General features: G+C 36.7%; 1 protein-coding gene across 6 annotated transcripts in view; it reads left to right on the plus strand.

Moving 5' to 3' along the window:
• PIK3C2G (phosphatidylinositol-4-phosphate 3-kinase catalytic subunit type 2 gamma) overlaps positions 1–25680 on the plus strand; it is a 313307-nt gene that overhangs the window by 159648 nt on the left and 127979 nt on the right. For all 6 annotated transcript variants that reach the window (XR_002436670.1, XM_021390880.1, XM_021390901.1 and 3 more), the window contains 5 exons: positions 976–1098; positions 8361–8492; positions 14601–14715; positions 16414–16544; positions 23209–23397. Coding sequence is in view for 5 of the 6 variants with exons in the window: in XM_021390880.1 (XP_021246555.1) it covers positions 976–1098; positions 8361–8492; positions 14601–14715; positions 16414–16544; positions 23209–23397 (690 nt within the window). In the remaining variant the exon portion in view is untranslated. The remainder of the gene's footprint in view (positions 1–975; positions 1099–8360; positions 8493–14600; positions 14716–16413; positions 16545–23208; positions 23398–25680) is intronic.

Here is a 25680-nt window from a genome sequence, read left to right on the forward strand (position 1 = left end):
ATGTGAGTACTCTGAACTTAACATTGTGTTAGCATTAATCTTTTTTGGATTAGTGTTTATAGCATATAAGTCAGGGATATACCAGGGATTAAGCAATACTTAATCACTTCATTGTATTAAAATCTTTTATTTCCTTGACTATACTCCTATACTATACTTTGTAGTGTTTGGGCTCTAGAGGAAACATGCTATATTTAAGAGCTCAAGCACTTCTTACACATGTAGGTAATTTTTTTCTTTCTTTGCATAGATACCTACATAGATAGGAACTACAGATTGATAAAGCAAAAGAAGAAAGACAAAAGGCACATCTGCTACAACAATTATAACAATTACTACAGTATTCTGGAAAAGATCAACAATGATGCTTGTAAATAAGGCTAAGCCAGGCACTGTTAGTCTGCAAGTGCTTTAGACTTGCTTTCATCATTCCTGTACAGAGCATGGTCTACAGCTGAGCATGGCAATTTTCCATAGGAAGATCTGGAAGTTACAATATGAATTAAGAATGTGAAACTAACAGATATTTGGGGACCTGAATTACACTAGTCAGACAAATACGTGACAGATACCAAAACAGATGTCTTTAACACGTCTGCTATAATGAATGTGTAGATTCCCTGAAGTATTATCCTGTGGGTTTGTTTTGTTTTGTTTGTTGTTTTTTTACAGATTGGGAAAAGTATGAGTGAAGTTTCACTAATGACTGAAATTATACAATGAGAAAGTTGCAATACCTCACACCTTACTCCCAAACTTCCATTGACTGCCATAGTGAAAAGTAAACATGGACTACATGTCTTAAGCACTTTTTGAACTCTGCTTTTTACATTTAAACATTAGTACATGATTTGTTATTTTAATTCTATTTGCATATAAGAATGGATCTTCACAAGTTTCTGAATTATTAACCTTAAATTTACTGTGCTGGAAATTACATTGTAATTGATTTTTTTCCCCCTTTTTCCTTTATAGATACAAACATTTTTCTTTTTCCTGTTTACTAACATATGCTGGGAAGACAATATGTCAAGTGAAGATTTGCAGAAATGTACCTGTTAAAAAATCCTTCTTTTTCCTGGCAGACTGGAATGAGATGTAAGTTTTCATCTATGCTTTTCTTAAGATTTTACAAACTTAATATTAATTTGAAACAAACAAGCAAAGACACATCTTTATTATCAATCTTCTGTGCAAATTAAATCCCATAGAATTCGGAGAAATTTAGCGAGGTGGGAGCGGGAAAGGAATGTGATAGCCAGAGAGAGGAGAAACAGCTCAAAGCTAAGTTTAGTCTAAGAATAAACTAAGCTGGCCTGAGAATAGCTTTTGTTCAGCACTGCTGGTACTGGCTGGGGCAATCCCAGGTATTTATACAAAATGGGGGAAGATCTCCTTGAGAGCAGCCCTGTGGAGAAGGACTTGGGGGTCCTGGTGGACGAGAAGCTGGACATGAGCCAGCAGAGAGCGCTGGCAGCCCCAAAGGCCAACTATGTTCTGGGCTGCATTAAAAGAGGAGTGGCCAGTAGGGAGAGGGAGGGGATTGTCCCCCTCTACTCAGCTCTTGTGAGGCCCCATCTGGAGTACTGTGTCCAGGCCTGGGGCCCCCAGCACAAGAAAGATGCAGAATTCCTGGAACGGGTCCAGAGGAGAGCGATCAAGATGATCAGAGGGCTGGAGCACCTCTCCTGTGAAAAAAGGTTGAGGGAACTGGGCTTGTTTAGTTTGGAGAAGAGAAGGCTCTGGGGAGACCCCACTGTGGCCTTCCAATACTTGAAGGAAGCGTATAAACAGGAGGGGGAACGATTGTTTACGAGGGTGGATGGCGATAGGACAAGGGGGAATGTTTTTAAACTGAGACAGGGGAGATTTAGGTTAGATATTAGGAGGAAGATTTTCACTCAAAGGGTGGTTACGCACTGGAACAGTTTGCCCAAGGAGGTTGTGGATGTCCCGTCCCTGGCGGCATTCAAGGCCAGACTGGACGTGACTCTGGGCAGCCTGGTCCAGTGGTTGGCGACCCTGCACTATGCAGGGGGGTTGAAACTTGATGATCTTTGAGGTCCTTTTCAACCCAGGCCGTTCTATGATTCTATGCGTACTGAAGCTGAAAGGAGATAGAAAAGGCCCTATTTCAGTTCTCTTGTGAAGACTTTGCACTTTGGATTCGCTTCTAGTACACGTGTAATCCATCTTGAGAACCTATTGTAACATTTTTTTGATTCTTTATTTAGAAGGAACTTGATTGTGTTGATTTTTATATAAAAAAGGATCTGCAGCCTAAGTTTTGAAGACCTTTGGTTTGAGTCTAGAATTTTAAAATAAAGGCTCCCAACTCCCTGTCTTGTGCCTGTCTGCTTTGAGGAAATTAACTCCATTTAAAAGCAGAGCACACACTTAAGTAACATCCACTAAAGGCAATGAAATGACAAAAAGCATACTTATAATAAATGGAAGAGAAGTAGTATACAGCTTTTTTTACATTTCTTGGTAATAGCATTCTCCAGATTCCTGAGCACGACGTTTTTATTTTCAGTCTTTCAAATTTTTGATATTTTATACTACCATTTACTTTATTCTAAACCTGAAAGAAGCTTGATTACATTGTAATTGAATAAAGACTAAGATTCACCTGAAAGGGGCTTTGTTACCTTATAACTGAATTCAAAGTGTGCAATTCATAAATCTTGATTGCCTCGCTCTAAGACATATAACAGCTTGAAGCTGGTCAAATGAAACAAGTTTTATCTCAAACCCATTGCATTTCTATCTTAATGGAGAGTTTGTGCAGCCTCCTTACGCAAGACTTCTGAACAGATGTGGGATACTTAGTATGTATGCCCTATAGTTAAGAAACAAAATGGGTACATTTCTGCTAAGAATACAAATTAGGTCTTTTAGGACCTAACATCTTCACTGATAACTCGGTTGCCTCCAGAGAGTTTGTGCTGAACCATCAATCATTTGAAGGAATGGTTATCTTTGTGTTGAAAATGTTGGATCATTCCCATTTGAACTGTAGGAATTTTCACCCTGCCCAGCGGTACGTATGGGCAGATACAGCTGAAGTGTAGGGGAAGGACTACATTGTTTATGAGTATTTTTGGCTTCCAAAAAGTGTCTGACTTATTTCTGGAATGCGTCTTACACAACTTCTCTATAAAACAAAATATAAAATGACAGCATAGAAATAAGCTCATCAGCCATGTCTGAAACTCCACCTTTTTCCATTTCTATGAAAATATAAAGAAATCATATAGAAGCTTCAGCATTTCTGTTTAAACCTCCCTTTCTTCAAAATCTGTATGAAATGTTTGCAATTCTACCAAAGTGCTTCTTGGAAAACCAGTTAAGTACACGTACCAAATTATTTCATAGGTAGTTGTGAGAGGCAATTAACACCAAAAACAAGATATAGGATTGCATAGAACTTAATAAGAGGCTTGATCCAGAAGCAATACTACCTATTTTATGATGTTGGCCCACAACATCAGAGGCAGATGTTGGTGGCATGGCAGTTCAACCTTCCCACCAATATTCTCTTACATTTTGTTGCCGTGTGACAGATAGATAGCAGCAGAACGTTAGTGGCATCTGCCATGGAAGTGTATATGAACCAAAGATGTGTAACTGAATTCTTCTTTGTGGGAAAAATGGCACCCATTGACATTCATTGACACTTGTTGAATGTTTATGGAAACCAAACAGTGGATGTGAGCACAGTGAGGCAGAGGGTGGTGCATTTCAGTAATGTCGGCATCAATGTGAAAGACAAGCCTTGTTCTGGATGGCCATGCATAGCTGTCATACCACGAATGCCAGGCTACATACCAGTCTGAAGACTGCAGAGCATGATGCCAACTTTTTCTGGACTGTCCTACCACACTCGCAGTATAGTCCAGATTTGGTACATTCTGACTTCTGTCTGTTGGGGCCGATGAAAGATGGACTGTGTAAGCAACATTTTCCTAGCAACGACACTGTCGTTGCAGCTGTGAAACAGTGGGTCACCTCCACTGGTGCTAACTTTCATGAGCACAGCGTGCAGGCTCTTGTTCATCATTAGTGAAGTCTATGGACTTCTATCCCTTAACTTTTTTATAGTTGCTTGAATTTCAAAAATCATTTTCAAAATTTGAATTGATTCAATCAAATCAAATTAATTACCAATTACAAAATCAAATACATCTGGCAGGCTTTTCTGTGTTTCCTTCAATCATGAACTTGTATACCACCTGTTTGGCCCGCATTTGTGTAAGCCTTAAATCACAAGGGTAGGGTTCTTGGACATAATGAGATCCAAAAGCACAGGCTGAGAATCTAGGCAGACAGAAATGACATTATTTTAGTATGTTTTATTTTGTATCTGGAACTGGTTTTTGTAAACAGCTGCTATTTTTTTTAGCCAGAATGCAGAGGTCAGATGGGATATTTTAAACCAGCTAATAGTCTTACAGCTCCTGTCTTTGAGTCACTAGAATATTCCATGCTTGGCAGGGTAGATTTTATTCAGAAACAGGTGCTTATAAACCACATATTCTTACTCTAAATCTAACGTAGCACTTAACAGGAAAATCAAATGTTTTCGCATAAAGAAAGGAGCTGACTGCTTTACTGAGTTGTACTTAACACAGTATGATTTTGGTACTGTTCCCAAATATTAATCAGGATAGTGATGCCAGAAGGTCTTTTCTATATGATGATATGTATAAGGAAGGAATCAGGTTTTTTTTCCATCTGTTTTTTGTTTTTAAATATAAAATACTTGTCAAAGTATACAAAGAATGGGAAAGTCTGTTGTGTTTTTTTTTCTTTTGTAATTGGTGCTGATAACCCTCTAATAAAGAAGGAACAAATAGCACCAAAGTTGACAAAATAATCATTATATTCTGTTTTCTGAAACATACAGAGAGAAGGAACAGTAGATGTGGTAGCGTGTTGTTATTGAAGGTATTATGTGCATAACTAACGTAAGTTTAAAACATACTCAAGAACAGGCTGGTTTGTCTTTCATACTATAATGCATGCATAGAAACACTTATTAGCACTTTTTGTAAGATACAGGATAGGACAAATTAAAAATAGTGTATTTTAATGAAATAAGTATTACCACAGTTGTTCTCATATGTCATGAAGCGGCCCCCATTTGTTATTGTAGGAAGCCTGCATCACTAAAAACCGTCACCCATCTGTGTTTACTCTTGGTTATATTTTATCTGTAAAGTCACTTTCTGAAAAAGGAGGGAATATATTCACATAAAAATTTAAGAGAAGATGAGGTTTCTTTTTTGCAAGATGTTTTGTCCGGAGTTGTAAAGTGCTACTTTCATTGAAACCCATATGGTATTTCCAGCTGATCACATTCATTGAAAACGCAGATGGTAGAAGGTCATCAGGAAGAGCTTCCATTACATTAGGAAGTCAACTATTCACTGCAGAGTTAGAGATCAATCAGGTCAAAAAATAAATCTACTTAATTCAAAATGAATTTCTGCCTGAACAAGGCAAAAAAATTGAGAGAGGTATTTTGATGATTAGGAGCCCAGGAAGATTGTTTTAACAAAAGATAAGATTTGCTTTATTTGCTGATTTTTCATGTGTGTAGTTTGTGTATTACACTGCTTTATCTCATTGATGTTTGAACTTGGTAGGTTTTTGTGTTTAAATATGATCTTCTTGTGAAGTCTTTTATCATCTCCAGTCCTTCATAGAATGTCCTCAGACGGGACTTGTTTGATTCCTAAGAAGGCTGCCTCACGTAGTGTCTTTGTTGTTGCTGCTGTTTGTCCTTTTTTTAAGATTCTCTTCTTTGTTTTGTAATTTGTGTGCTTGAAAAATGAGTATCACCTTGGTGCAGAATTCGAACAGGCTGATCTTCTCTAGTACATAACGTGCAAAATCCAAAATTTCCCCTTTTATTTTCTCATCAGCTTCATTTTTAAATGCATGAAGCCCCTCCAGAATTTCCTTCCTTTTTTTCTTAGCTGGCTGCTCTTCACATCTTTATTCCACCACCTCCTCTCTTTTTCCATCCTCCATAATTTATGTTAAACCTACAGACATAAAATATGGAATTAGCATTAAGCATACCATTCATCACTTCAGATACTTTCTTGGCTTTGGGTTTCTTTTTCCCCATATTGTGTTTGGCTTGTATGTTTAGTTTATACTTTCCCTGGGCAAAGCCCTGGTTGCCTTGGAGCTTTTCAGTGTTGTGTGCTCTTATGATGTTAGGGCCTTAGCCTTTGAAACCAGCTGTATAACATTATTTAACATCTGTAAACAGCACTTTCTCAGTTAGTAGCTTCTTTGTTCTTCTCAACTACTGCTGAAATTTATCACCCACAGGGTGTCCTGTTTCTGGCCACCTTTCCATTTCCTCTTTCCTCTTTGTCTCGGCCTCATGCAGTCAGAAATTATAATACCAACTGGGTAAGTTTAGACATGCATGAAAACCAGCGTAAATATTCCATTTCTCTGTATATCATATATCACTGAAGGGAAATTTTTGGCCTATGGTTTAAGTCTTGGGATGCCTAACTCTTACTTAAATCTCCAGGTTCTTTTTTTCATCTATGTACATCTGATAGTGCTATATTTTGTATCCTAGGGAATCTCTGACGAGTATTTGCATTCTGCAAGGAAAAGGGTATTGTCAGTTTTTTTTCATTTCTTCACATTCACAAACAGTACAAACAAATTTCTGTATTAGAAAACACATGGCTTATTTTTTTTCTTTCCACAGAAAATATTAATGCTTTGAAACTAAGAGTAACTCTTTGTTGAATGGTTTTATGAAACATGGGCAGAGTTGTTGTCCTGTAAGTGAAAAAAGAAGAACAAGCTATCCATGAAATGTAAAACAGTTCAGTTTTCCCGTAGTTGTATCTAAATAATTATGAGTGAATAAGAGGTCATGAAATGGGAAGCAGAGTTGAAAGCTATAAATAGAGACATGTGGGAAATGTGGGAAGACAATTCAGAACTGCTTCTCAAACCTATTTGTGTCAATTACAAAGAATGGGAAATTGCTCTCTTGCTTTTTTACTCTGATATAAGCAAATTTGGATAATTTCCAAAATATTTTGGATTCATCTGAAACCTTGACATTAATGCTGATTTAGTGTACTTGAGAATTTTAGCAGAAACATCTTTGTTACAGTAAATCCTCCATGCATTCAAGCAAACTTCCCTGAAAGCAATAGAATTTTGACAGATTTGGAGTGACAAGCGTAGGAGCAAAATCTTGTTTAAATTGTACATTATACTCTTATCTTGTCTCATTTCTGCTGCCACAATCTTTATTTTTTTTTCAGGCTACTACACTTTTTAATACTAATTTCTACATTTACTATGTCATTTTTTTAAAATGCTGAAAGTTGAATTATTCCCCCTCTTACACTGAATATGTGAAAATTAAATGAAGTGTGTATTATTTAGATTTTTCTTCTGTTTTGTATTAACTCAAGTTTATGCAGATCTTTTGTTTTCTTTACACTTTTGCTGTCAATGCAAAAATAATTTTTTTAGCCCTTATATTATTTTTTAGCTCCTTATATTGATTTGTTTATACAAAAAAAAAGTAACAAATCTTATTTTCTGTTGAGAAGTTTAAGTTTTTAACTGAATAACCATCTACCACAGATATTCTCTTCCAGAAAAAGGAAATAAAATTTTGCACGTCTGATTAATATCAAATGTGATTTTACCGTATAGCATGAAAGTATCTCATTTATTAGAATTGCTCTAAATTATGTTTGTACATCGGTCATATAATCTGTATACACAAACTGAATGACCAATCAAGTTTGTTAATAATCAATACAAAGTTGAGAAGAGTATTCACATACTAGAATTTTCTCACTAAAAAACACGAATTACTCATTTCTTTTTCAACAAAATCTGCTTTTAAATTGTGCCTAAGAAATACCACTCCACAGAAGTACATGTAAACAAGAGAATGATTATCATACTCTACTCACAAAACAACTCATAGTTTGTTAAGTAGTAGTGTTTCCTTGTGAAGACACAAGCCAGCAATTAATTACTGGTTTACAATTCACCCTCAGGAAGAGCTAGTGCTGAAATAGCCTTCCGTTGATAAAATAATACCAAAGCAAGATTTTAACTAGGTATCTATGCTTCTTCTCAACTACTATCATGCAAGTCAGTGGCTGGCAATATTTGTCAGTGTGTGACTGGTGTATTAAAAGGATCTATCAGTTGCATTTTCCTTCAGAGTTGCACTCCTGTAATTTATAGTTTGATATATGTGTTAAGGGGTCTAGAAAAATGTGAAAAGATGTAACTTGTTGTAACAATACTAAATTTATTTTTCTTTTTTCTTTATTTTTATTTAGAATCAACTTTCCTCTACGGATTAAGGCTCTTCCAAGGGAAACGATGCTGACAATAAAACTACTTGGGCTGAACCATGCTTCTAAAACTACAGAGGCGCTTGCTTGGACGTGTTGCCCATTGTATCAAAAAGAGTAAGTTCACTTTTGTATGACAGTTTGTGAGAAGAACATTCCTGAATAGTGTTACACTCAACTTGAGAAGAATACAAAAAGAAAGAAACATTGATTTCAGAACCTTGCTGTCACAGTAAGCTGCTCTTGATGTGCCTGTAAGAGCTCCACCCATAAGCTTTTCTTTTTTTTCAGTACCTTGTTTTTGAACTTGGCTTGTGTAACTGTTTAATACAGTAAAATTCCTTTGGCCGGTTGAAAAGCCTTACTGAAATCTGTTTTGTAGCTTTTCCATCTCATTCCCATTCATTCTGCTCAGAGTCAGGTAGTAATGACTACAATGATCCCCTTTTCATCTATAAACAATTTAAGAAGCTTTCTTTTCTTTTTTAACCTCTTTGTTCTACACATAACATGCTGTGATTTTAAGATGCTTGTAGGCTTGAGTGTGTCTGTGGTGATGCATAAACAGCCATCTAAGATAAATTTTCTGCCTTACAATAAATATATTTTAGTAGCACTGAGAAATCCAAGTTTAGATCAATTCATTATGATGATACTTAATTTTTATTTAGATTCCTTGAGACATCTGAGTTTAGATCTATCTGTTACAATGATGAGTAATTTTTATTTGGACTCCTTAGCCCTGCATGCCATGAAGTAAGATACACAACAGCAGACTAACGAAACACACAGCTGCCTAAGTTGAGCAATAGATGGATATGTTCAAGCCCTACCAGCTTCTACATTAGCATCTGTATCTAAGCTGTAGCTCTTTCCTCATCTTGAGATATCTTTACTTCTGCATATGATGGCAGTTACCATTAAAAACAAAAATAAACAAAGAACCGCAGTTGATTGCATTTAGGCATTCACTGTGTTATGAAAGACCTTGGGTTCTACTGAACTTCTAGGCCAAGAGGCTTAAAACACTAGACAGTAAGTTGGACTTGGCTAGAGGTTGTTTTTTTTTACATTTTCTGGAGAAAATTCAAGATTGCTGTATTAAAGGAAGGAGATCATTCTTTTATGACTGAATGATTAGAGTTCTTAGCTTGAAGGAAGGAAAGAAAGATGAATCAAAACTCTTCTCCAAGGATTGCTTAGGCATTTTATTCAATATCTTTTCTTGCTCTTTCATTTGGCTATTTGGAAGAAAATCACATCATTCACTCTGCCATTGTGTGTGCCTTTTTAAACAAAATATGCATCGTACTTATTTTGCATATTTCTACTATTCTGATGCTTAGGGTGAAAAAGGTAGAGGGAAATATCTTAGCTGAAAAACTAACTGAAGATAAAGTACTAACATGCCCTCCACCCCAGCAAGCTAATGTTTGCTTAGGACACACAGAAATAGAACATTAAGCATGGTAACTTGACTGGGAATTTTTAATTTTTTTTTTTTACCACTTTTCAGCATTTAAGTTCCAAATTAATGATATTTGAAAGCCCCCATCTCCCTGTATTATGTATTTTGTAATGCATACCTTCAGAGCAAGCATATTGATTTTCATTAGATAGACCTCCAAGTCACCCAGGCAATTTCAAAACTCATTGGAAAATGGCTCCGTTGTTTCATAGTACATACAGTCAGCACAATGAAGAGGATACAGGGTTACTTTCTTTTAATCTGCTGTATAATTGTATGGATCATTGCTGAAATGACCCTTCAAAGCAGAAATAAAAGTTGAGTTGTTGTGTTGGAATAATTTAGGAATAGTGTGTTCAATCAGTTATCTTTGTCACTTATAATTATAGCAATTATTAACATAAAGAAGTCTAAGTAATTTTTCCTCGTTTAGCCAACCACTACTCCATTCACCATGAGTTGAATTGATAGACTGATTTAAAAATAAAAATAGCAATGAAACTCCTTCTGAAATGTGAAACTTGAAACTCGGCCTGCTTTTCCTTTTCCTTGGAAGGTCATGAATATTTTTTTGTAAACTAGATCTCAAAGTTAATGACTTAGAGAGCAGCAAGATTAAAATTATCAGGTGATTCCTAATAATTAATGCTGTTAATGAACAATGAACAAGAATTTGTTTCCCTCATGCTTGAAATGCAAGTAGACTTCGATTCATTTCAGGAAAATACTTCTGAACATGAAAGTATGTTCCAATAAAATGTTTGCACCTGTAGTGCCATGCTAATGTGTCAAGAGTATCTTGTATTATTGTGAAGATTATGGTATTAGGATCTCTAAATGAACAAATTCTGTAAATGTATATAAAAAGATTAATGAATCTAACCAGGAAATCTCTAATAAAACATTTCTGACTTGGAAGATACCATTTCCTCAAACAAATACTTTTCTTAGAGATGAATTTAAGTTCTTGAAAATGTCTTAACAGATACTCAGGTCTAGGATTTATAGGGGAAAGGACAGAAATAAGCTCTTTGAAGAAGCTGGTAGCACTGAGAGATTTACCTGAGTCATCAAACATCCTTGTTCAAATTCTTGTCCCAGTTTATCACAGAGACATTCTTCTGAGGACCAGAAAAGATAAGAACAGAGAGTGGTCTTTTCTTCTCTATTCAAGTACTTTTTAAACGTTTGTTTGTTTTTGATAAACATTGAGGAAGGAAAATAAATTTCAATTATTTTAAAAATACAGTTCCTGATTTCTGTCCCCTTATAATCTATTCTGATTAAAAACAAAGGAATTCTGTTCAATTTGTCTGTGGATTATGTTAAAAAGAGAAGGAAAAAAGAATTATGATCACTTTGCGATAATTCCCCAACATTTAACGTGAACAAGTTCCTTTCATCTTTTTCTAGAAGAAGAGAGTTTCTCATGCTTTTGGGCAGGACTGTGTCAAAGTACCTTTACAGATAAGAGAGCTATAGCTGTTCTCTAGGATTTTAACACTCCAGTTCTTTGAAGAAAACACTAAGTAGAAAGTATGAGCAAAATATTTTTTAGAAGTACAGACCGAAAGTTGGGGATAATTAAATTGTTTTTACACTGTGTTTTGTCCTCTTTTTTCTTGGTATATCCAGTCTAAGCAGTATCTCCACTCTAATATTACAGTTATTTGACAATGAACTCAGTAATAATGATCATGGCTGCCAACTTGTTCAGCTAGGTGATCTTCTGCATCCACATTTCTTATCTTTAGCAGCTAGTCAGCTTTAGTGTCTATAAGTCAATGTCAATTAGGTCCTTGATGATGTATCTGTATCAAGAAATCTTAGACTAAAGAGGAAGCTGAAAAAGCGTTTCCCAACCAGAGTGCTAGTTTTCCTTTCCTTCATGTCAGAAAAACGTGTTTGTCTCTTAGGCTGAATAATTTAGTGATCCAGAGCTAATTAACAAATTGGGAATCCATTATTTAGGGAAATTTGAGAGTTTTAGTGTCTCCCATGGTGTCCATTGCCCTGAGTTCACTGATTCTAACACCACTATTTATTTTGTACTGATATTTCCAAATCAATAGAACAAGCAACAAAATCTTCTTGCTGTCTGTGGTAAATAAGGTCTCCCAGCCATGTGAGTTCGGGACACCAGGTTGAATTCGTAAGCTTGAGTAACTCATGCTGTCCTTACATCTCAGTGTCCTCTTCTGCTGTAATAATATTGGAAGTTTATTTTATCTCCTGTCATAAACAAAAACTGGGAATTTGTATAATTCCAGGACTTTCCATCTGCCTTGGTTTTTTATGAGCTTATAAACAAACAGCAGAAGACACAAAGCACCTTTTGTTTATTGACCTTCTGATGTACTTTATGCTGAAGAGATCTTTTCCACTTGTTGCATGGAAGGCATCATCTATGACTTTGATTGACTTTACACTGTCTTCATTTTGTAGATGAGAAAACTATATTGGGAGTCACCTGTCTGAGCTCACCAGCAGTCAAAGGTAGCAGAGATAAAAATCTGTTCAGTAAAGGTTATAGTTAGCTTGCTTGTGATTCTGGCTCCTTCCTTTTCTAAATGGATCCTGAACACTCTCCTTCCTGCATCTTTTCCTCCTAAAAATAATGATACTCCTTGTGACTGTTTCATTCACCAACAAAGCTCTTTGTTATTGTTCGATTTCTATGTTCAAAAGTGGAGTATTATCGGTAAAGTAGGTGGAGTTCCCTAAAGATTGCTGCCTCTCAAAATATACCATCTTTCAGCTGTTGATGCCTATTCAGGTGTTTTTAAAATACTGCCTATTTTTAACAACTGGCTTTAGTCTAAAGTATGTTTTAGTATGTAATTTGCTCACATATAGAAAATTAGCATACTTTGTATACAAGCTATAAATATCTGTCTTTTATTGAGCTATATATTATGAAGGTGAGGTCTTTGGTTTTACTCATAGTCCTCTCATCTGCTTTAATGTATAAACAGTCTGAGTCCAGCAAAGATACAGTGCTTTCTTTGGTGCTTCTCCAGTTGAGGAATGGAGAAGTCCATCTGCAGAGTCTTCTTTACCTTCCAGGACAGTCTTTAGCCACATATACACTGGGTGCAAATGAGCTGAAATTATGAGGTCAGGAAATGTCTCAATTAAGCACGAAGAGATAGCCTTTGATCGTATTTACCTGCACAGATTTCAAAGTTTCCCAGGAAAAGAATACACTGTATGGACTCTTCTATAAAATCATTCATAGTTTCAGAGAACAGTATAAAAGTGAATAGCAGAAAAGAGAACTCAAAAGGATAATTTAGTCTTCGTCTTCATTCACTTCTCATCTACTCTCTCTAACTAGTGTCAGTTAGTTAAAATTATGTTGTAAACACCTGTCCACAAGAGAATGGGCAAAGGGTTATTCATTAAATATAGGTCATCCAAGCAAGCATCACAGGAAAACAGCTTTGAACCTCCTTTGATCACTTCCACATTTACCTCAGTGAAAGACTTCACAGCACAAAATGTTTTTCCCCAAGTGCTATGTTGTTCACATCACAGCTCCTTTTACTGCCTCCCTTCCTCTACACATTAGACCTACAGCTGCAAAAGAAACTTTAGAAAATGATTTTGTCTTTAATCCCCCTGAGTGGTGTTCTCACAATAAATTAAAATGTTTGCACTTATAGCATCAGCAGCTTCAGAAGTGAAAAACAAAAATTAGTCCTAAATTAGGTTTGTACCAAGCGTTGTCTTAAATAAATGACTTTGCAGGAGTTTTCTGTTTCTTCTTGAGATGTCTTTGCAGAAATTTCTTTCTGTCCTCAATTCAAAAAAGTACTTCTTTCCAGCAATGTTGCAAACTCACTCTGGGACGAAAAAGTTTATCTGGGCTCTCATATGTCTCTAATGGTCTAATATCTGGTAAAAGCTGTTTACTCAAAACTCATCTACCTGGCTGGGTGTTTCTGTTAGAGTCGGCAGAAGAGAATCTAATCCATTCTCTCATGGTTTCATTGGCGGGGCAGTCCATGGAATAAAAGTAATAAAAATTATCAGTAAAAGAATAAATATCCAACATAATCATATTTCTGAACATATCCTAACAGTTAAGATGTAGACAGACTAGAGGGTATGTCCATTATACTACATCTTTATTCAGGTACTGCATTCTTAATCTGAGTCGATTAGTCATGATGGGAATTTACACTTGAATTTTCTCATTTTATTCAAGTTTTCTAGAATGAAAATCATTCTGGTTTCCTTATCTACAGACTACATGCATGCCTATTTCTGGTAAGGCTTTATTGTCTGTATTGTGCTCAGATAGATACTTCAGACCATAATATTTTATCTGTACAAAAAACAAATTCAGTAGGTATAGTACAAATGATATCATTCAAATTCTTTCCAGCTTTTTGGAGACTGATATTGCACCCACTTCTCCCTGCCATCTATACATCAACAGGGTTGGTGCTGGTTGCAGTAGGTTGTCACAGGTTTCTTCTTTCTGTAGAATAAGTGTACAATACCCTCCACTTCTTCCACCTCATCTGGGGCATAATCCCTTCAACTAAACAGATACCATTATGGCAATGAGACCATCCATGCACAACCACTACCTTGGGTGTATTTGTACTAGCCACATAATGATGAAAGTTTGTTCTCCTTTTACTTGTCCTTTAAGCTATCCAGTTCCATGTTTTTTAATGTAATTTCAGTAAACCCGGTTCACCATATATCCAGTAATGAGGCAGTATTTCTGTTTGTGTCCATCGCAGGCAGCTCATTCATGGAACTGTGCTGCTTAGCATGAAGTTGTACAACATGCTTCCAGCAGCAATGATTACCCCAGGCATCTGTAGTACTGATATGCCAATGTCAGTAACATTACAGGTAAGAAAATGAATAAGCCAAGGAAAAGTGCTTTTTTTCCAGCAAAGCGCAAGAAATTGGGTTTTTCCCACAGCTCATCAAGGCCTCAAAAATTGAAAACCTTATTTCCATTATAGCTGCTCAGAGAGAGCATGTTAATCTTTATGGATGGAAAAGTATAATGCTGCATACTGTATGGTAATTTTTATATCAAATACCACCTCTGAGGACTACAGATTTTCATAGAGTAATTTTTATTCATAAAATTTTGGTTCCAAAAATGCTTTGACAAAAATTGCTGACTTGTTACTTGACTTGCAGCTGCATTTTCAAGTCTGAACTTTTGTTCCATGTACTATTGAACTGCGTGCCATTATAAGTGTAACATACAACTTGCAATTAGCATGAAGGACTTAAAAAGGAAGTAGCTACAAGGAAATCGTCAATAAGCATCAGTAAAGCTCTACCTCCATGACTACATGCTGAGAAACCACCAACTCCAAGCAGAATAGTGCTCCCAATCCTGAAAATGCATTAAGTCTGCCTGGCTGTTGTGTCATCTTTCCAAGTTGAACAAGCAATTGGATACTTCAAAAGCAAAGCAAATTGTTTTCTGTATTAAAAAGCTAAAATGACTGTTAGCAAATGACTTGTAAAAGCAGATAATACAGATAAATCAGGCTGGCCTAAAAATTTCCTATTTTTAATAGACAGGCAAATGGGGATTTTCTTGCCTGAAGAGTTCAATCCAAGAAAATACCTTAGAATAGCTCTCTCTATTAATAATAAAGGAAGACAAGGTAGTAAATGACTGCTCATTTATAATTTGTCTCTGCTGAAAGAAGCAAGACAAGAGGGTCTCCCATTTCTCCTGTTTCATTATCAGTTATTCTCATGTAAGTGACAGTATCATGATATGTGAACACCGTAAGTAGTGCCATAAAGATTGCTTTTCTGGTATGGCTAATGTGAAATTTACATTTTCTAGGGCATAACTTTGCGAGCCTTTGACAAGTGATACATATCAGATACATACACATATATAAAATAGATAGATAAAAGACTATGATGTGAGTTAGCAAGCCAAAATGTGATGTGCAAATTGAGCTGGATTTTAAGGAACAACCTGAATTTTCAGCTGACTGTATTCAGATCACCAAATACCACAAACTTCTTAATTTGGGTGGAATATTTTCTTTCTCTGCATATTAAAAACATTCTTCTAAATTTCTGATGTCTATATGGAAGAGCAAAGAATGAAAAAAAATAGTAGATGCTGTGCAATGTATAAGAAATTGGCCATCAGGAAGAGATACTAGGACTCTGATTCTTGTATCTTACACTGGCAAAGTGCATGTCAGAATTATCCCTAAATTTTTGGAAAAATAAATCTACGCTAATCGAAGCTTTTCATTTAAGACCCATCTCATTAAAAAACAAGAGAGGAGGAAAGAAGGAAAAAACAACTTCAGACTTCAGAACATAGTGAGATAGAGTGGATGAAATTCTCCCAGGAAAGTCAGATGCCACTGATTTTTGTGGGCTGGGTTTATCACCAACATATTTAAGTAATATGTTGCATGCAGCAAGCATCCTCTTTTTTCTCTCATGTTTTGTATACTTCCTGTACAAATTTAGGATGACATTTATTAGCTGTTGTAGCAGAATATGTATCACTAATAAGAGTGTAAATTTTTTTCTCTTTTTTTTTTAATGAAGATTGAATTTCCTGAAACTGACTTGGAGTTCATTAACCCTGAACCTGAAGAGAGAAGAGATGATCTTGAAGAGCCAACTGAAGAGTGCCTGAAACATATTGCCAGACTTTCACAGACACATTGTCTCTTACTGTAAGTTGTACCTAACTAGTCCTGCTGACTCATATCTAGAAGTACTTTTCCTATATATTGATCACAATTAAATGTATCCAATACTTTAAAAACAAAGTACTTTTCCTCTGAAGGAGCCTAGCATGATTGATTTTAGAAACAGCCGCATCTAAATGTGAGAATAGATCACAGCAAAGCCTAAATAAGCCCCTGGAGATGGCAGTGTATTTTACTAGTTTAGAAAAGTGTTGTTTTTACCTTTCTCTTATTACATCTTTTCAAGTCATTGAGGCAAGAAATTAATTTTTTATTCAAAAGATAAGATCTTCAGGTGATGCAATATGTACACATTAGTATTATTAAGAAAACCTTTAGATTCAGTGAAAATCATCATCCTTTATTAACACTATGCTATAGAAGTTAAATAGCATGTAACCATCAAAATATGTACAAAGTTCTTTCTAAACGAAGAAGGAAGTATGCAAAGGTTAGCATTAAACAGAAGGCACATAAAGACAAAACAAATTATAATGTATGTAGTGAGGAAGATAAGTATGTCCAGATATATGTAGGTTACATAATAAATTAGGATTATGTACTATGTAATTTTATATATAATCCATGTGAAATCAGGAGCATAAATGCTTGTAGAATGTCTTTATGGCGGTCACAGTTAATTATGTGAATGAAATGTCAGAAGATGCATTAGTTTTACAGTAACTAAATAACTTCCCTCTCAGTCTGATATGATGCATCTATTAAAAAACTTTTCAATTCTGCTTTCCTTTTTCTTTCTTCCTTTTATTTTAATCCAGCGGTATATTTAATACATCGTAAAACCACAGAATATTCAAACTAAGGATATTCAGTGACAGAAGTAGATCAATTGTCAGTGAATGGAAGAGAGTACTTCTTTAAGCAGGCAGTGGTGAACCTCCACTACTGTGGAGCTGTGGAGGTAGGCAACACCATTAGATCCATAAAGGCTATCCACAGATTCATGGCTAACAGGTTCATAAACAGATATTACACAAGACAACATAGAGTCTATTATATCCTTAATGCGACAATTTTGGATTCTGTGGATGTATGAAGGATGTATGAAACCACTGCAAGTGGGCAGGCTGGCATCCTCTGCCTAAATTGCATCTCCAGCTGCCACTGCTGGGGGCAAAACACTGGGTGAGATATAGATCAATGACCTGATCTGAGATGACATTTCTTAAATTTTAAAGGAAGCAAATGAGATCACAGCTGTTTTAGATGATTCACAGAACTAACAGTGTTATTCTGAAATGGCTTTTTTTTTTTTTTCTGGCTTTATCATGTTTATATTATCTTCTGGTTTTCTTCACTCACATCCCTTTCCAGGAGTCACTCTTACAGGGTATTATACTATAAAACACACCATACTTTACTATTCACTGAATTATTTAAGAAGTTCATTAGAGGTGGTAGTACTTGCAGGAGGCATGAATACTTTTTTCTGTCTGGGCAGTTTGCAAATCGATGTTACAAATGGCTGCTGCTAAGGCTTCTATAAGTTCAATAAAATTCTTGGAGAAAGAGGAATGGTAATCCTCACTTTTTTCACAGCTTGTTTTCATTTATCCCATACCATGGACAAACTGGTCTACCAAATAAGTCATCAAGTAGAGGAGTTGCATATTTGGGGGTTTTAATGAAAGCAGTTCGTCTTTATTAAGGAATTTCTGATCAAGAAAAATCTGGCAGGCAGCGTTTTCTGTTGTACCAATATCAGAGGCATTTTTTTTACCTTCCTCAGTAAAGATGGAGTTTGATTAAAATTTGTAAAACTATATTTGTATCCGAACACATTATTACCATGAAATCTCAAGTTATCTTTCTTCCTTGTTTTCCTTGTTCAAGAAAAGTTGGTAAATCTAGGTGATCTTTCAGGGACAAAATGTCTGTATGATGATGCTCCAGGCCTACAAGTCTCAGATATGATTTTGAAATAAAAGGTTGTCTGTGGATGGAACACAGAGGAAACCACCCTCAGGTTGTCAGGATCCCTCTAGTAATTCTTCTGAAAGCAGATAAGTGGAGGACAGAAAATGTACTAAACCGTATGGCAGAAGAAGGAGAAACAATGTCTAAAACCAGACAACCATATGGCTGTCATCATTACAGACTGTCAAATTCAGCACCATAGAATCACACAATCATAGAATGGCCTGGGTTGAAAAGGACCTCAAAGATCATCAAGTCTCAACCCCCCTGCATAGTGCAGGGTCGCCAACCACTGGACCAGGCTGCCCAGAGCCACGTCCAGTCTGGCCTTGAACACCTCCAGGGACAGGGCACCCACAACTTCCTTGGGCAAACTGTTCCAGTGCGTCACCACCCTCTGAGTGAAAATCTTCCTTCTAATATCTAACCAAAATCTCCCCTCTCTCAGCTTAAAACCATTCCCCCTTCTCCTATCGCTATCTACCCTCACAAACAATTGTTCTCCCTCCGGTTTATACGCTCCCTTCAAGTATTGGAAGGCCACAGTGGGGTCTCCCCAGAGCCTTCTCTTCTCCAAACTAAACAAGCCCAGTTCCCTCAACCTTTTTTCACAGGAGAGGTGCTCCAGCCCTCTGATCATCTTGGTCGCCCTCCTCTGAACTCGTTCCAAGAGCTCCATATATTTCTTGTGCTGGAGCGCCCAGACCTGGACACAGTACTCCAGATGGGGCCTCACAAGAGCTGAGTAGAGGGAGACCACCACCTCCCTCTCCCTGCCGGCCACTCCTCTTTTAATGCAGCCCAGAACATAGTTGGCCTTTTGGGCTGCCAGCGCTCTCTGCTGGCTCATGTCCAGCTTCTCATCCGCCGGGACCCCCAAGGTCTGAATGCAGCCTGGCTTTGGCTCTGTGTCCTCATGTTCGGCCTTTAGAGAGTTGTAGTGCATATTCCTGCTAGGCACACATACAGCAGAAGGATGTCCAGCTACACAAATCAGCACAGACAGAAAGCAGTGCCTTACCAGCACATGTATAAACACACATAGCATTCCCACAAAAACAGGCAGTATGGACAGTCTGATTCTGTTCTCCTCTGCCTGATCAGGATCAAATTCTGCCAGTGGAATATATACATATCCATGTCCCTATATATTTAAATCTATAGTATTAAAATGTCCATTACTCCAGTAGTTGTGCTCAGTTCATCTACTAGCTGGCTCCAGATCTTCCTCCTTTCTCCAGCTGCTGATATCCAGACATACAAACCCCCCAGTTCGCAACCATACTGTGGTTGCTTGTGTTTGGATCTATTCACATTATGCGGACATTGGTCTTCCCACCTGGTCCAGACGTATGGTCTTCACAGCAGCTCAGACTCTCAGACCCTTGTCTCTGGAAGCTAACATCTCTGATCCCTGTTGCCAGCGTCTCATGGATGTTGATTAGTGATGGGTCACTGGATGGGATCAGTGGGGCTGAAGGAAGTGCACTTCAGCATATGGCTCTTGTGTTCCTCACATCTCTGCGTAGTGTGCAACTTTGTGGTCTTTGGTGTCATTGTGAAACCAGATGAGAGAGAGGAAACTAAGTAAGTTCATTAGTTACTGCCAGATACTTTGACTGACTTCTAAAACAGTTTAGATGTGAGCCTTTGATACCTTTTAGCATTACTGTGCTTGAAACACAAAACCGCATTGCCATCTGAGGTAATGTCTGCTTTCTGAACATGGTATAGCCTGTTTGCCCACAGTGGCTCCCATTAAAGGATCAGAGACTGATTTGAAGACAGGAAGATGACAGTCTTCTTTGCCATCTTTCTTTCCTGCATTCATGATTTCTTTCTACACTTTCTCACTGCTTCCACTTCCATTTTTCTTTTCCTTTTTTGTCACTTAACTAGTAAGAATCTAGTTTGCCTACCAGTCATCACTAGACTGCCCTTGCTGTGAATAGTGATTAGAAAGATTTCTTAAAGCCTGGTGGATAGCAGAACATGCCTAAAAAAAGGCACTCATCTGCACATTTTGTGGAATCACAGAATCACAGAATTGTAGGGGTTGGAAGAGACCTTTAGAGATCACTGAGTCCAACCCCCTGCTAAAGCAGGTTCCATACAGATTGCACTAGTAGGTGTTCAGGCAGGTCTTCAATATCTCCAGAGGAGGAGACTCCACAACATCTCTGTGTAGATTTTGCTAATCTGTCCACAGGAGAGAAACCTGCAAATGAGAATCAGAGCCAGGGGGAAAAATTTGCAATCTCTAGCTTTGCTTTGCTTTTCTGACTCTTCGTTTGTTTGTTTGTTTTGCTGTTTTGGCTTGTTCTGTCCTATGGCTGAACATGAACAAGAAAAAAAAAAAAGAGTTTTAACTCATTTTTACCATTTCCCCACAAAAATAAATGATAATTAAGACTAATTTCCACTGAAACAATTTCCTTCATTTAGTGAAAGATATTGAGGGAAATTATCAAAAGGAAAACTAATAAATTATTTAGGTTTTAAGTAAGATTTTCTTTCCTCTGTATTTTCCTTTGTGTTGAGTAGAAGACAAGAAGGCTATATATTTTGATATAGCTGGTATAGGGAGGGAAACTTAGACATAATAACTTAAAGAACTGCATTTTTATCAGTGCATGGAGTTTACTGGCATCTCATCACTTTTGAGTCAAAGAAAGAGCCTTATTAGCATAGCAATCTTTAGATGCTAAACTCATGCAGAATACTTTTACCACATATCTTATATGTTCTATTATATGTGTATGTAAAATTTTATTACAACTAAGTAATAAAAGTAATACCCCCCTCAAAAAAGCCAAATACTACCAAACAAAAGTCGAACCCAACCTTTAATTTCATTTTGAATCTTTAAAATATATTAGTCTAGTTTCTTGCAAAAACGTGGTAAGAGAAAACATCACTGCCTCTAAAGCAAAGAAATCTGTTATTTTGAAAACCTGATACAAGGATTGATTTCTCATCTCATTTTCTAAGTTCAATGGAGACTTTATCTGCTTTAATTTGAACGACAAATTGTGTAGTTTGGATCATGCTGTTTGAAAGCTTCAATCTCTGCTTAAAGTTGACGTATAAAAAGGGTGCTTTAGCTGAACTGTCCTGCAGAATACTGTCTGAATGCAAAAGAAAACAAGATGGCAATAAAGTCTTAGGCCTACTTTTATCTCTTTTTCGGTGTGACTTCTCCTTCACTGAGAGAAACATCTATGTGCTGTTAAAATAGACAAGTTGTGAATTCTGATGCAATCTCTTAAGATGATTGCTAAAATTATATTTTTCTTGAAATTTTCACTAAAAGTCATGACAGAATTTGGATCTTGGGTAGGTTTTTCTTCTGTGTACATTTATGAGGTTATTCTCCTAAAGGAAAGGAATAAACATTCTTGTGACATTTAAAAAACAACAACTACAACAACAAAGCTACCCCTCTTCTAAATGTCCAGTGTTGTGAACTGTGGCAATATTGAGAATTTGGGAAGAGCTAATTTACTTATTTTGGCTAAGAATGCTCCAGGTCATTGTAAATAGAAGGAAGATGGCTCCCTTCCAACTTGGGACATTCTATTTTAAGATGTTCGATTTTGAGCCCAGCTTATGCATCCAGATAATGAAATATTTGACTGGAAATGAGCTATTTACTTACTGCCGTCTGTGAGGTTTCTTATACCTTGCTTTGAAATATCTAGATGAGCTTCAAGTCACAATTAAGTTATCTTTCTAAGTAGATGGAACACCAGTCCGGTCAGCTGCTATGACCACGATAGCCAATGTCCATCTTGGCTTCAATAATAATTTGTGTCAACTGGAGAACACTTTGCACTCTCAAAGCTCTGATATCAAATAAGGTGTTTGAGCTTGTTTCTCACAGGTGATTTCTTCTGTTTTCTAATGATACCAAACCCTAGGATTTTAATATGGATGAAACAAAAACATCTCAATTGTTAATAAATCGAAGATAAAGGTAACAAAATTATTTTGAGGCACTTACAGTGGTGAAATATGGTGTGATGTCTTACCATTTTCTCAATATGTTATATGTATTTGGTATTGCATCCTTTTTTTTTCACAGTATGCTAGGCCTTGCAAACAGAAGTTGATGGGAGCTTTCTTTCCCTTTTGCAAACTTGCAAATGTTATGTGTAATGACTCTGTATGGGCACGTATGCTCATGTTCCTGTGCATGGATTTACCTAAATCCCTATTTTAAGTCAAATGTGCTAGGAATAAACACACTTGTAGTAGTCAAAGCAAGGACATGACTTAAAGCTATGGCTAGTAGTGTCGTATGTCTGGTTGTTACAGAACTTAGATGATGTCTAGCAGATGGAAGTAACAATAAATAACCCAGTGAAAACTGAACCATCTTTGTCAGAAAATCTCGGTGAAAACAAACAAACAAACACCAACAACAATGGAGAAGAAAAATGAGAGTGCTGGGGAAGTGAAATAACCATATATGTGTGTCTTTTGACACTTCATTTTTATATGACCCAAGGCTGACAAATCCAGAGTATAAGTATCACTTTTCTTATGAAAGCTGGTCTGCAGAAAATGATATCCTACCCCAAGGAGAACACGTACATAGCCGAAAAGGACTGTACTGTATGACTTGGCCCCTCAGTACAATAAACTTTGTTGCTACACAAGGCTCCAGGTGGTTTTAATTTCAAACTGAATTTCTAATCTTCTTTTCCAGACTCTCAGAGCCACAGAAAAGAATCTTATGGTTTTATCGTTACTACTGCAATAATCAAAATTGCTCCCTTCCTCTGGTATTGGGCAGTGCACCCAGCTGGGATCGAACAACTGTGTCAGAGATGTATTCTGTCTTGAGGAAATGGAGATTTTCTAACCCTGTGGAGGCACTTGGGCTTCTAACATTCAGGTAAGGGAAAATTAGCTAAGTAGGAAATTAACAAAAAGTAGAATGATTATTTTGTGCTGCTGATTAATTCAGCGCTTCACTTGCACCCAACATAGAATAATACTTCGTTTAACTGGTTGGTTTTGGTTCTGTCCCTGTGTCAAAGTAGAGATGTACTGCAATTCCTGTGATGTCTTTAACCGGAATATGCCAGAAGTGCCTTCTTGGTTGAGAAGGTTTCCAATTTTTCAGAATAATGAGAAGAGTATTTCATTCTGTATAGCAGATTCAGTCAGTTTCTGGTAACAGGTAATCAGTCAAATACTTAACACTTGCATAGCATTCCATATCTTCAAACTACTGTGCAGACATGAGCTGAGTAATGAGAGATAAGGAAGACTGAACTATTCTTCCAGATAATTATAATGTGTAAATATGTACAGACTCACCTGTAGCCGATCTTTCTGAAGTAGAATTTTGAAGACAGCTCCCCACAGTTTGAGCAACTGCTGGGTGATTCCTTATGGTCCATCCCCCCTTCTTAACACTGGCAGCTGATTTTCAGGAATGTTTGAGTTAGTCTAACCTATGATGGAATGGCAAATGTCAGGGGACAGAATCTGTCTCAGCAGTTATGTTTCCTCTAAAAACTTAGTAGGTATTTTCTGCTAAGCATTCTACCTGTGAAAGCATTAAACCTGTGGATGAAATTACTGAGCAAATTTGGTCTATCAAGTAGTTGTCTGGATAAGCGTGAGTTGCATCTGCTTTGCATTATCAGTTCCATATTTTACACGTGACCTTTAGAAACAAAATACTTCACCTAGAGCTTTACTCAAGGAGAAAGAACTGTATTTACTCAGCTCCACATTATTCCACGATAGTTGTTTTAAAATATAAAGCAATTTCCTAAGAATGCCTGTGTCTCAGATTTATATCTGAAGTATTAGGAGTTTCACATGTTTGCATATATGTCTTTCTTATGTTTAGTGGGAGTGATGGAAGCAAATACTCAGAAAGATGGAGCATATTATTGGCATTTTATTTACTGTTATTAAATGATTAGAATGTATGAAAGACTCATTTAGAAAGGAGTATACAGTCAGCATGTTGTCTTCCATGCTCCAGAGTAATGAGAGTTTGAGCTGGTTTGTCAGAGCAATTTCAGATCAGACCTTTTGTCAAAATTTGATTCTGTGTATGAGTGACATTTCTGCAAACAAAGAGCTTGACTATTCCTTGAAGATGCAGCTCTGCATCTGGCTATGGTGCAGAATATTAGCCCTTGTCAGGTGCCTCACAGGATATTTAATATGAGTTAGTCTATCACAAAGCTTCTCAGTGTGTAGTGAATGCAATGTACATGCTGTTCATTCTGGCAAACATTGCTGGGATGGAAAGATGAGATGATGTCATCGTTTTGTCTCTCCCGGTGCCACTGTTGGTTGTGACTGGCACCTGCAGTGATGCCAAAGATCAAGGGCTTTTTATTAGTTGGTTTGTGTCTGTAGTTTCTTTCTCAACAAAGGTAAAATCAATCTGCCTTTGCTTTACTATGAAAAGGAGTTCTGCATCACAGTACAAATCTTTTAAAAAAATTCTGTCCTCCGCATATTACATGGTACATGAACAAGTGGGAAGCTAACATTCCAAAGCAGAGGGATTACATCTCATTTAAGGTTTCTAATTTCAAAAATGTCTAGGTCTCATGATTTAACTGCTGAGAGACGTAAATGCAGATTGAGAGAGTGGGCTGAAGGAGAGAAGTACTTTCTGTATAAAAAAAAGTTTTCTGAGGTTTCTTCTCTTTGTTATCTTTTCCTCAGATTTCAGTCATATTGAAAAGTAAAATAGCATTGGATACAATCCAACTTCCCTTTACTATTCCCTTCTCTGACTTTAGATTGTAGGCTCCATAACTGAGCTGTTTTTGAAGGTTCATTCATCTCTATCCTGTATTATGCTTGGCTCTGACAATTCATCAACTCAGTGCCTGACTTCTATCATCAACAAAACAGCTCTCTGATTTCTTGTGATTACTGAGACACAGCTGAAAGGTCCATGTTTGTATAAAACATGAGCAGAATATAAAAGAAATACTCTTTATAGATTCATATCTATTTTAACGACTTGTGTTACCATCCCTATCTTATCCTAGGTAAGTAAAATAAATTGGGCATATGTTTTGTTAACATAATATAAGAGTGCAGGAGCAGCTGCACCAAATCAGAACAAATGTCAGTCTAGTGCATCCTGTCCAACAACAGATGACTAGGGAAGACAACAAAAATAGGCCAATTATAA

This window comes from Numida meleagris, chromosome 1, assembly GCF_002078875.1.
Source record: "Numida meleagris isolate 19003 breed g44 Domestic line chromosome 1, NumMel1.0, whole genome shotgun sequence".
Taxonomy (NCBI): Eukaryota; Metazoa; Chordata; class Aves; order Galliformes; family Numididae; genus Numida; species Numida meleagris.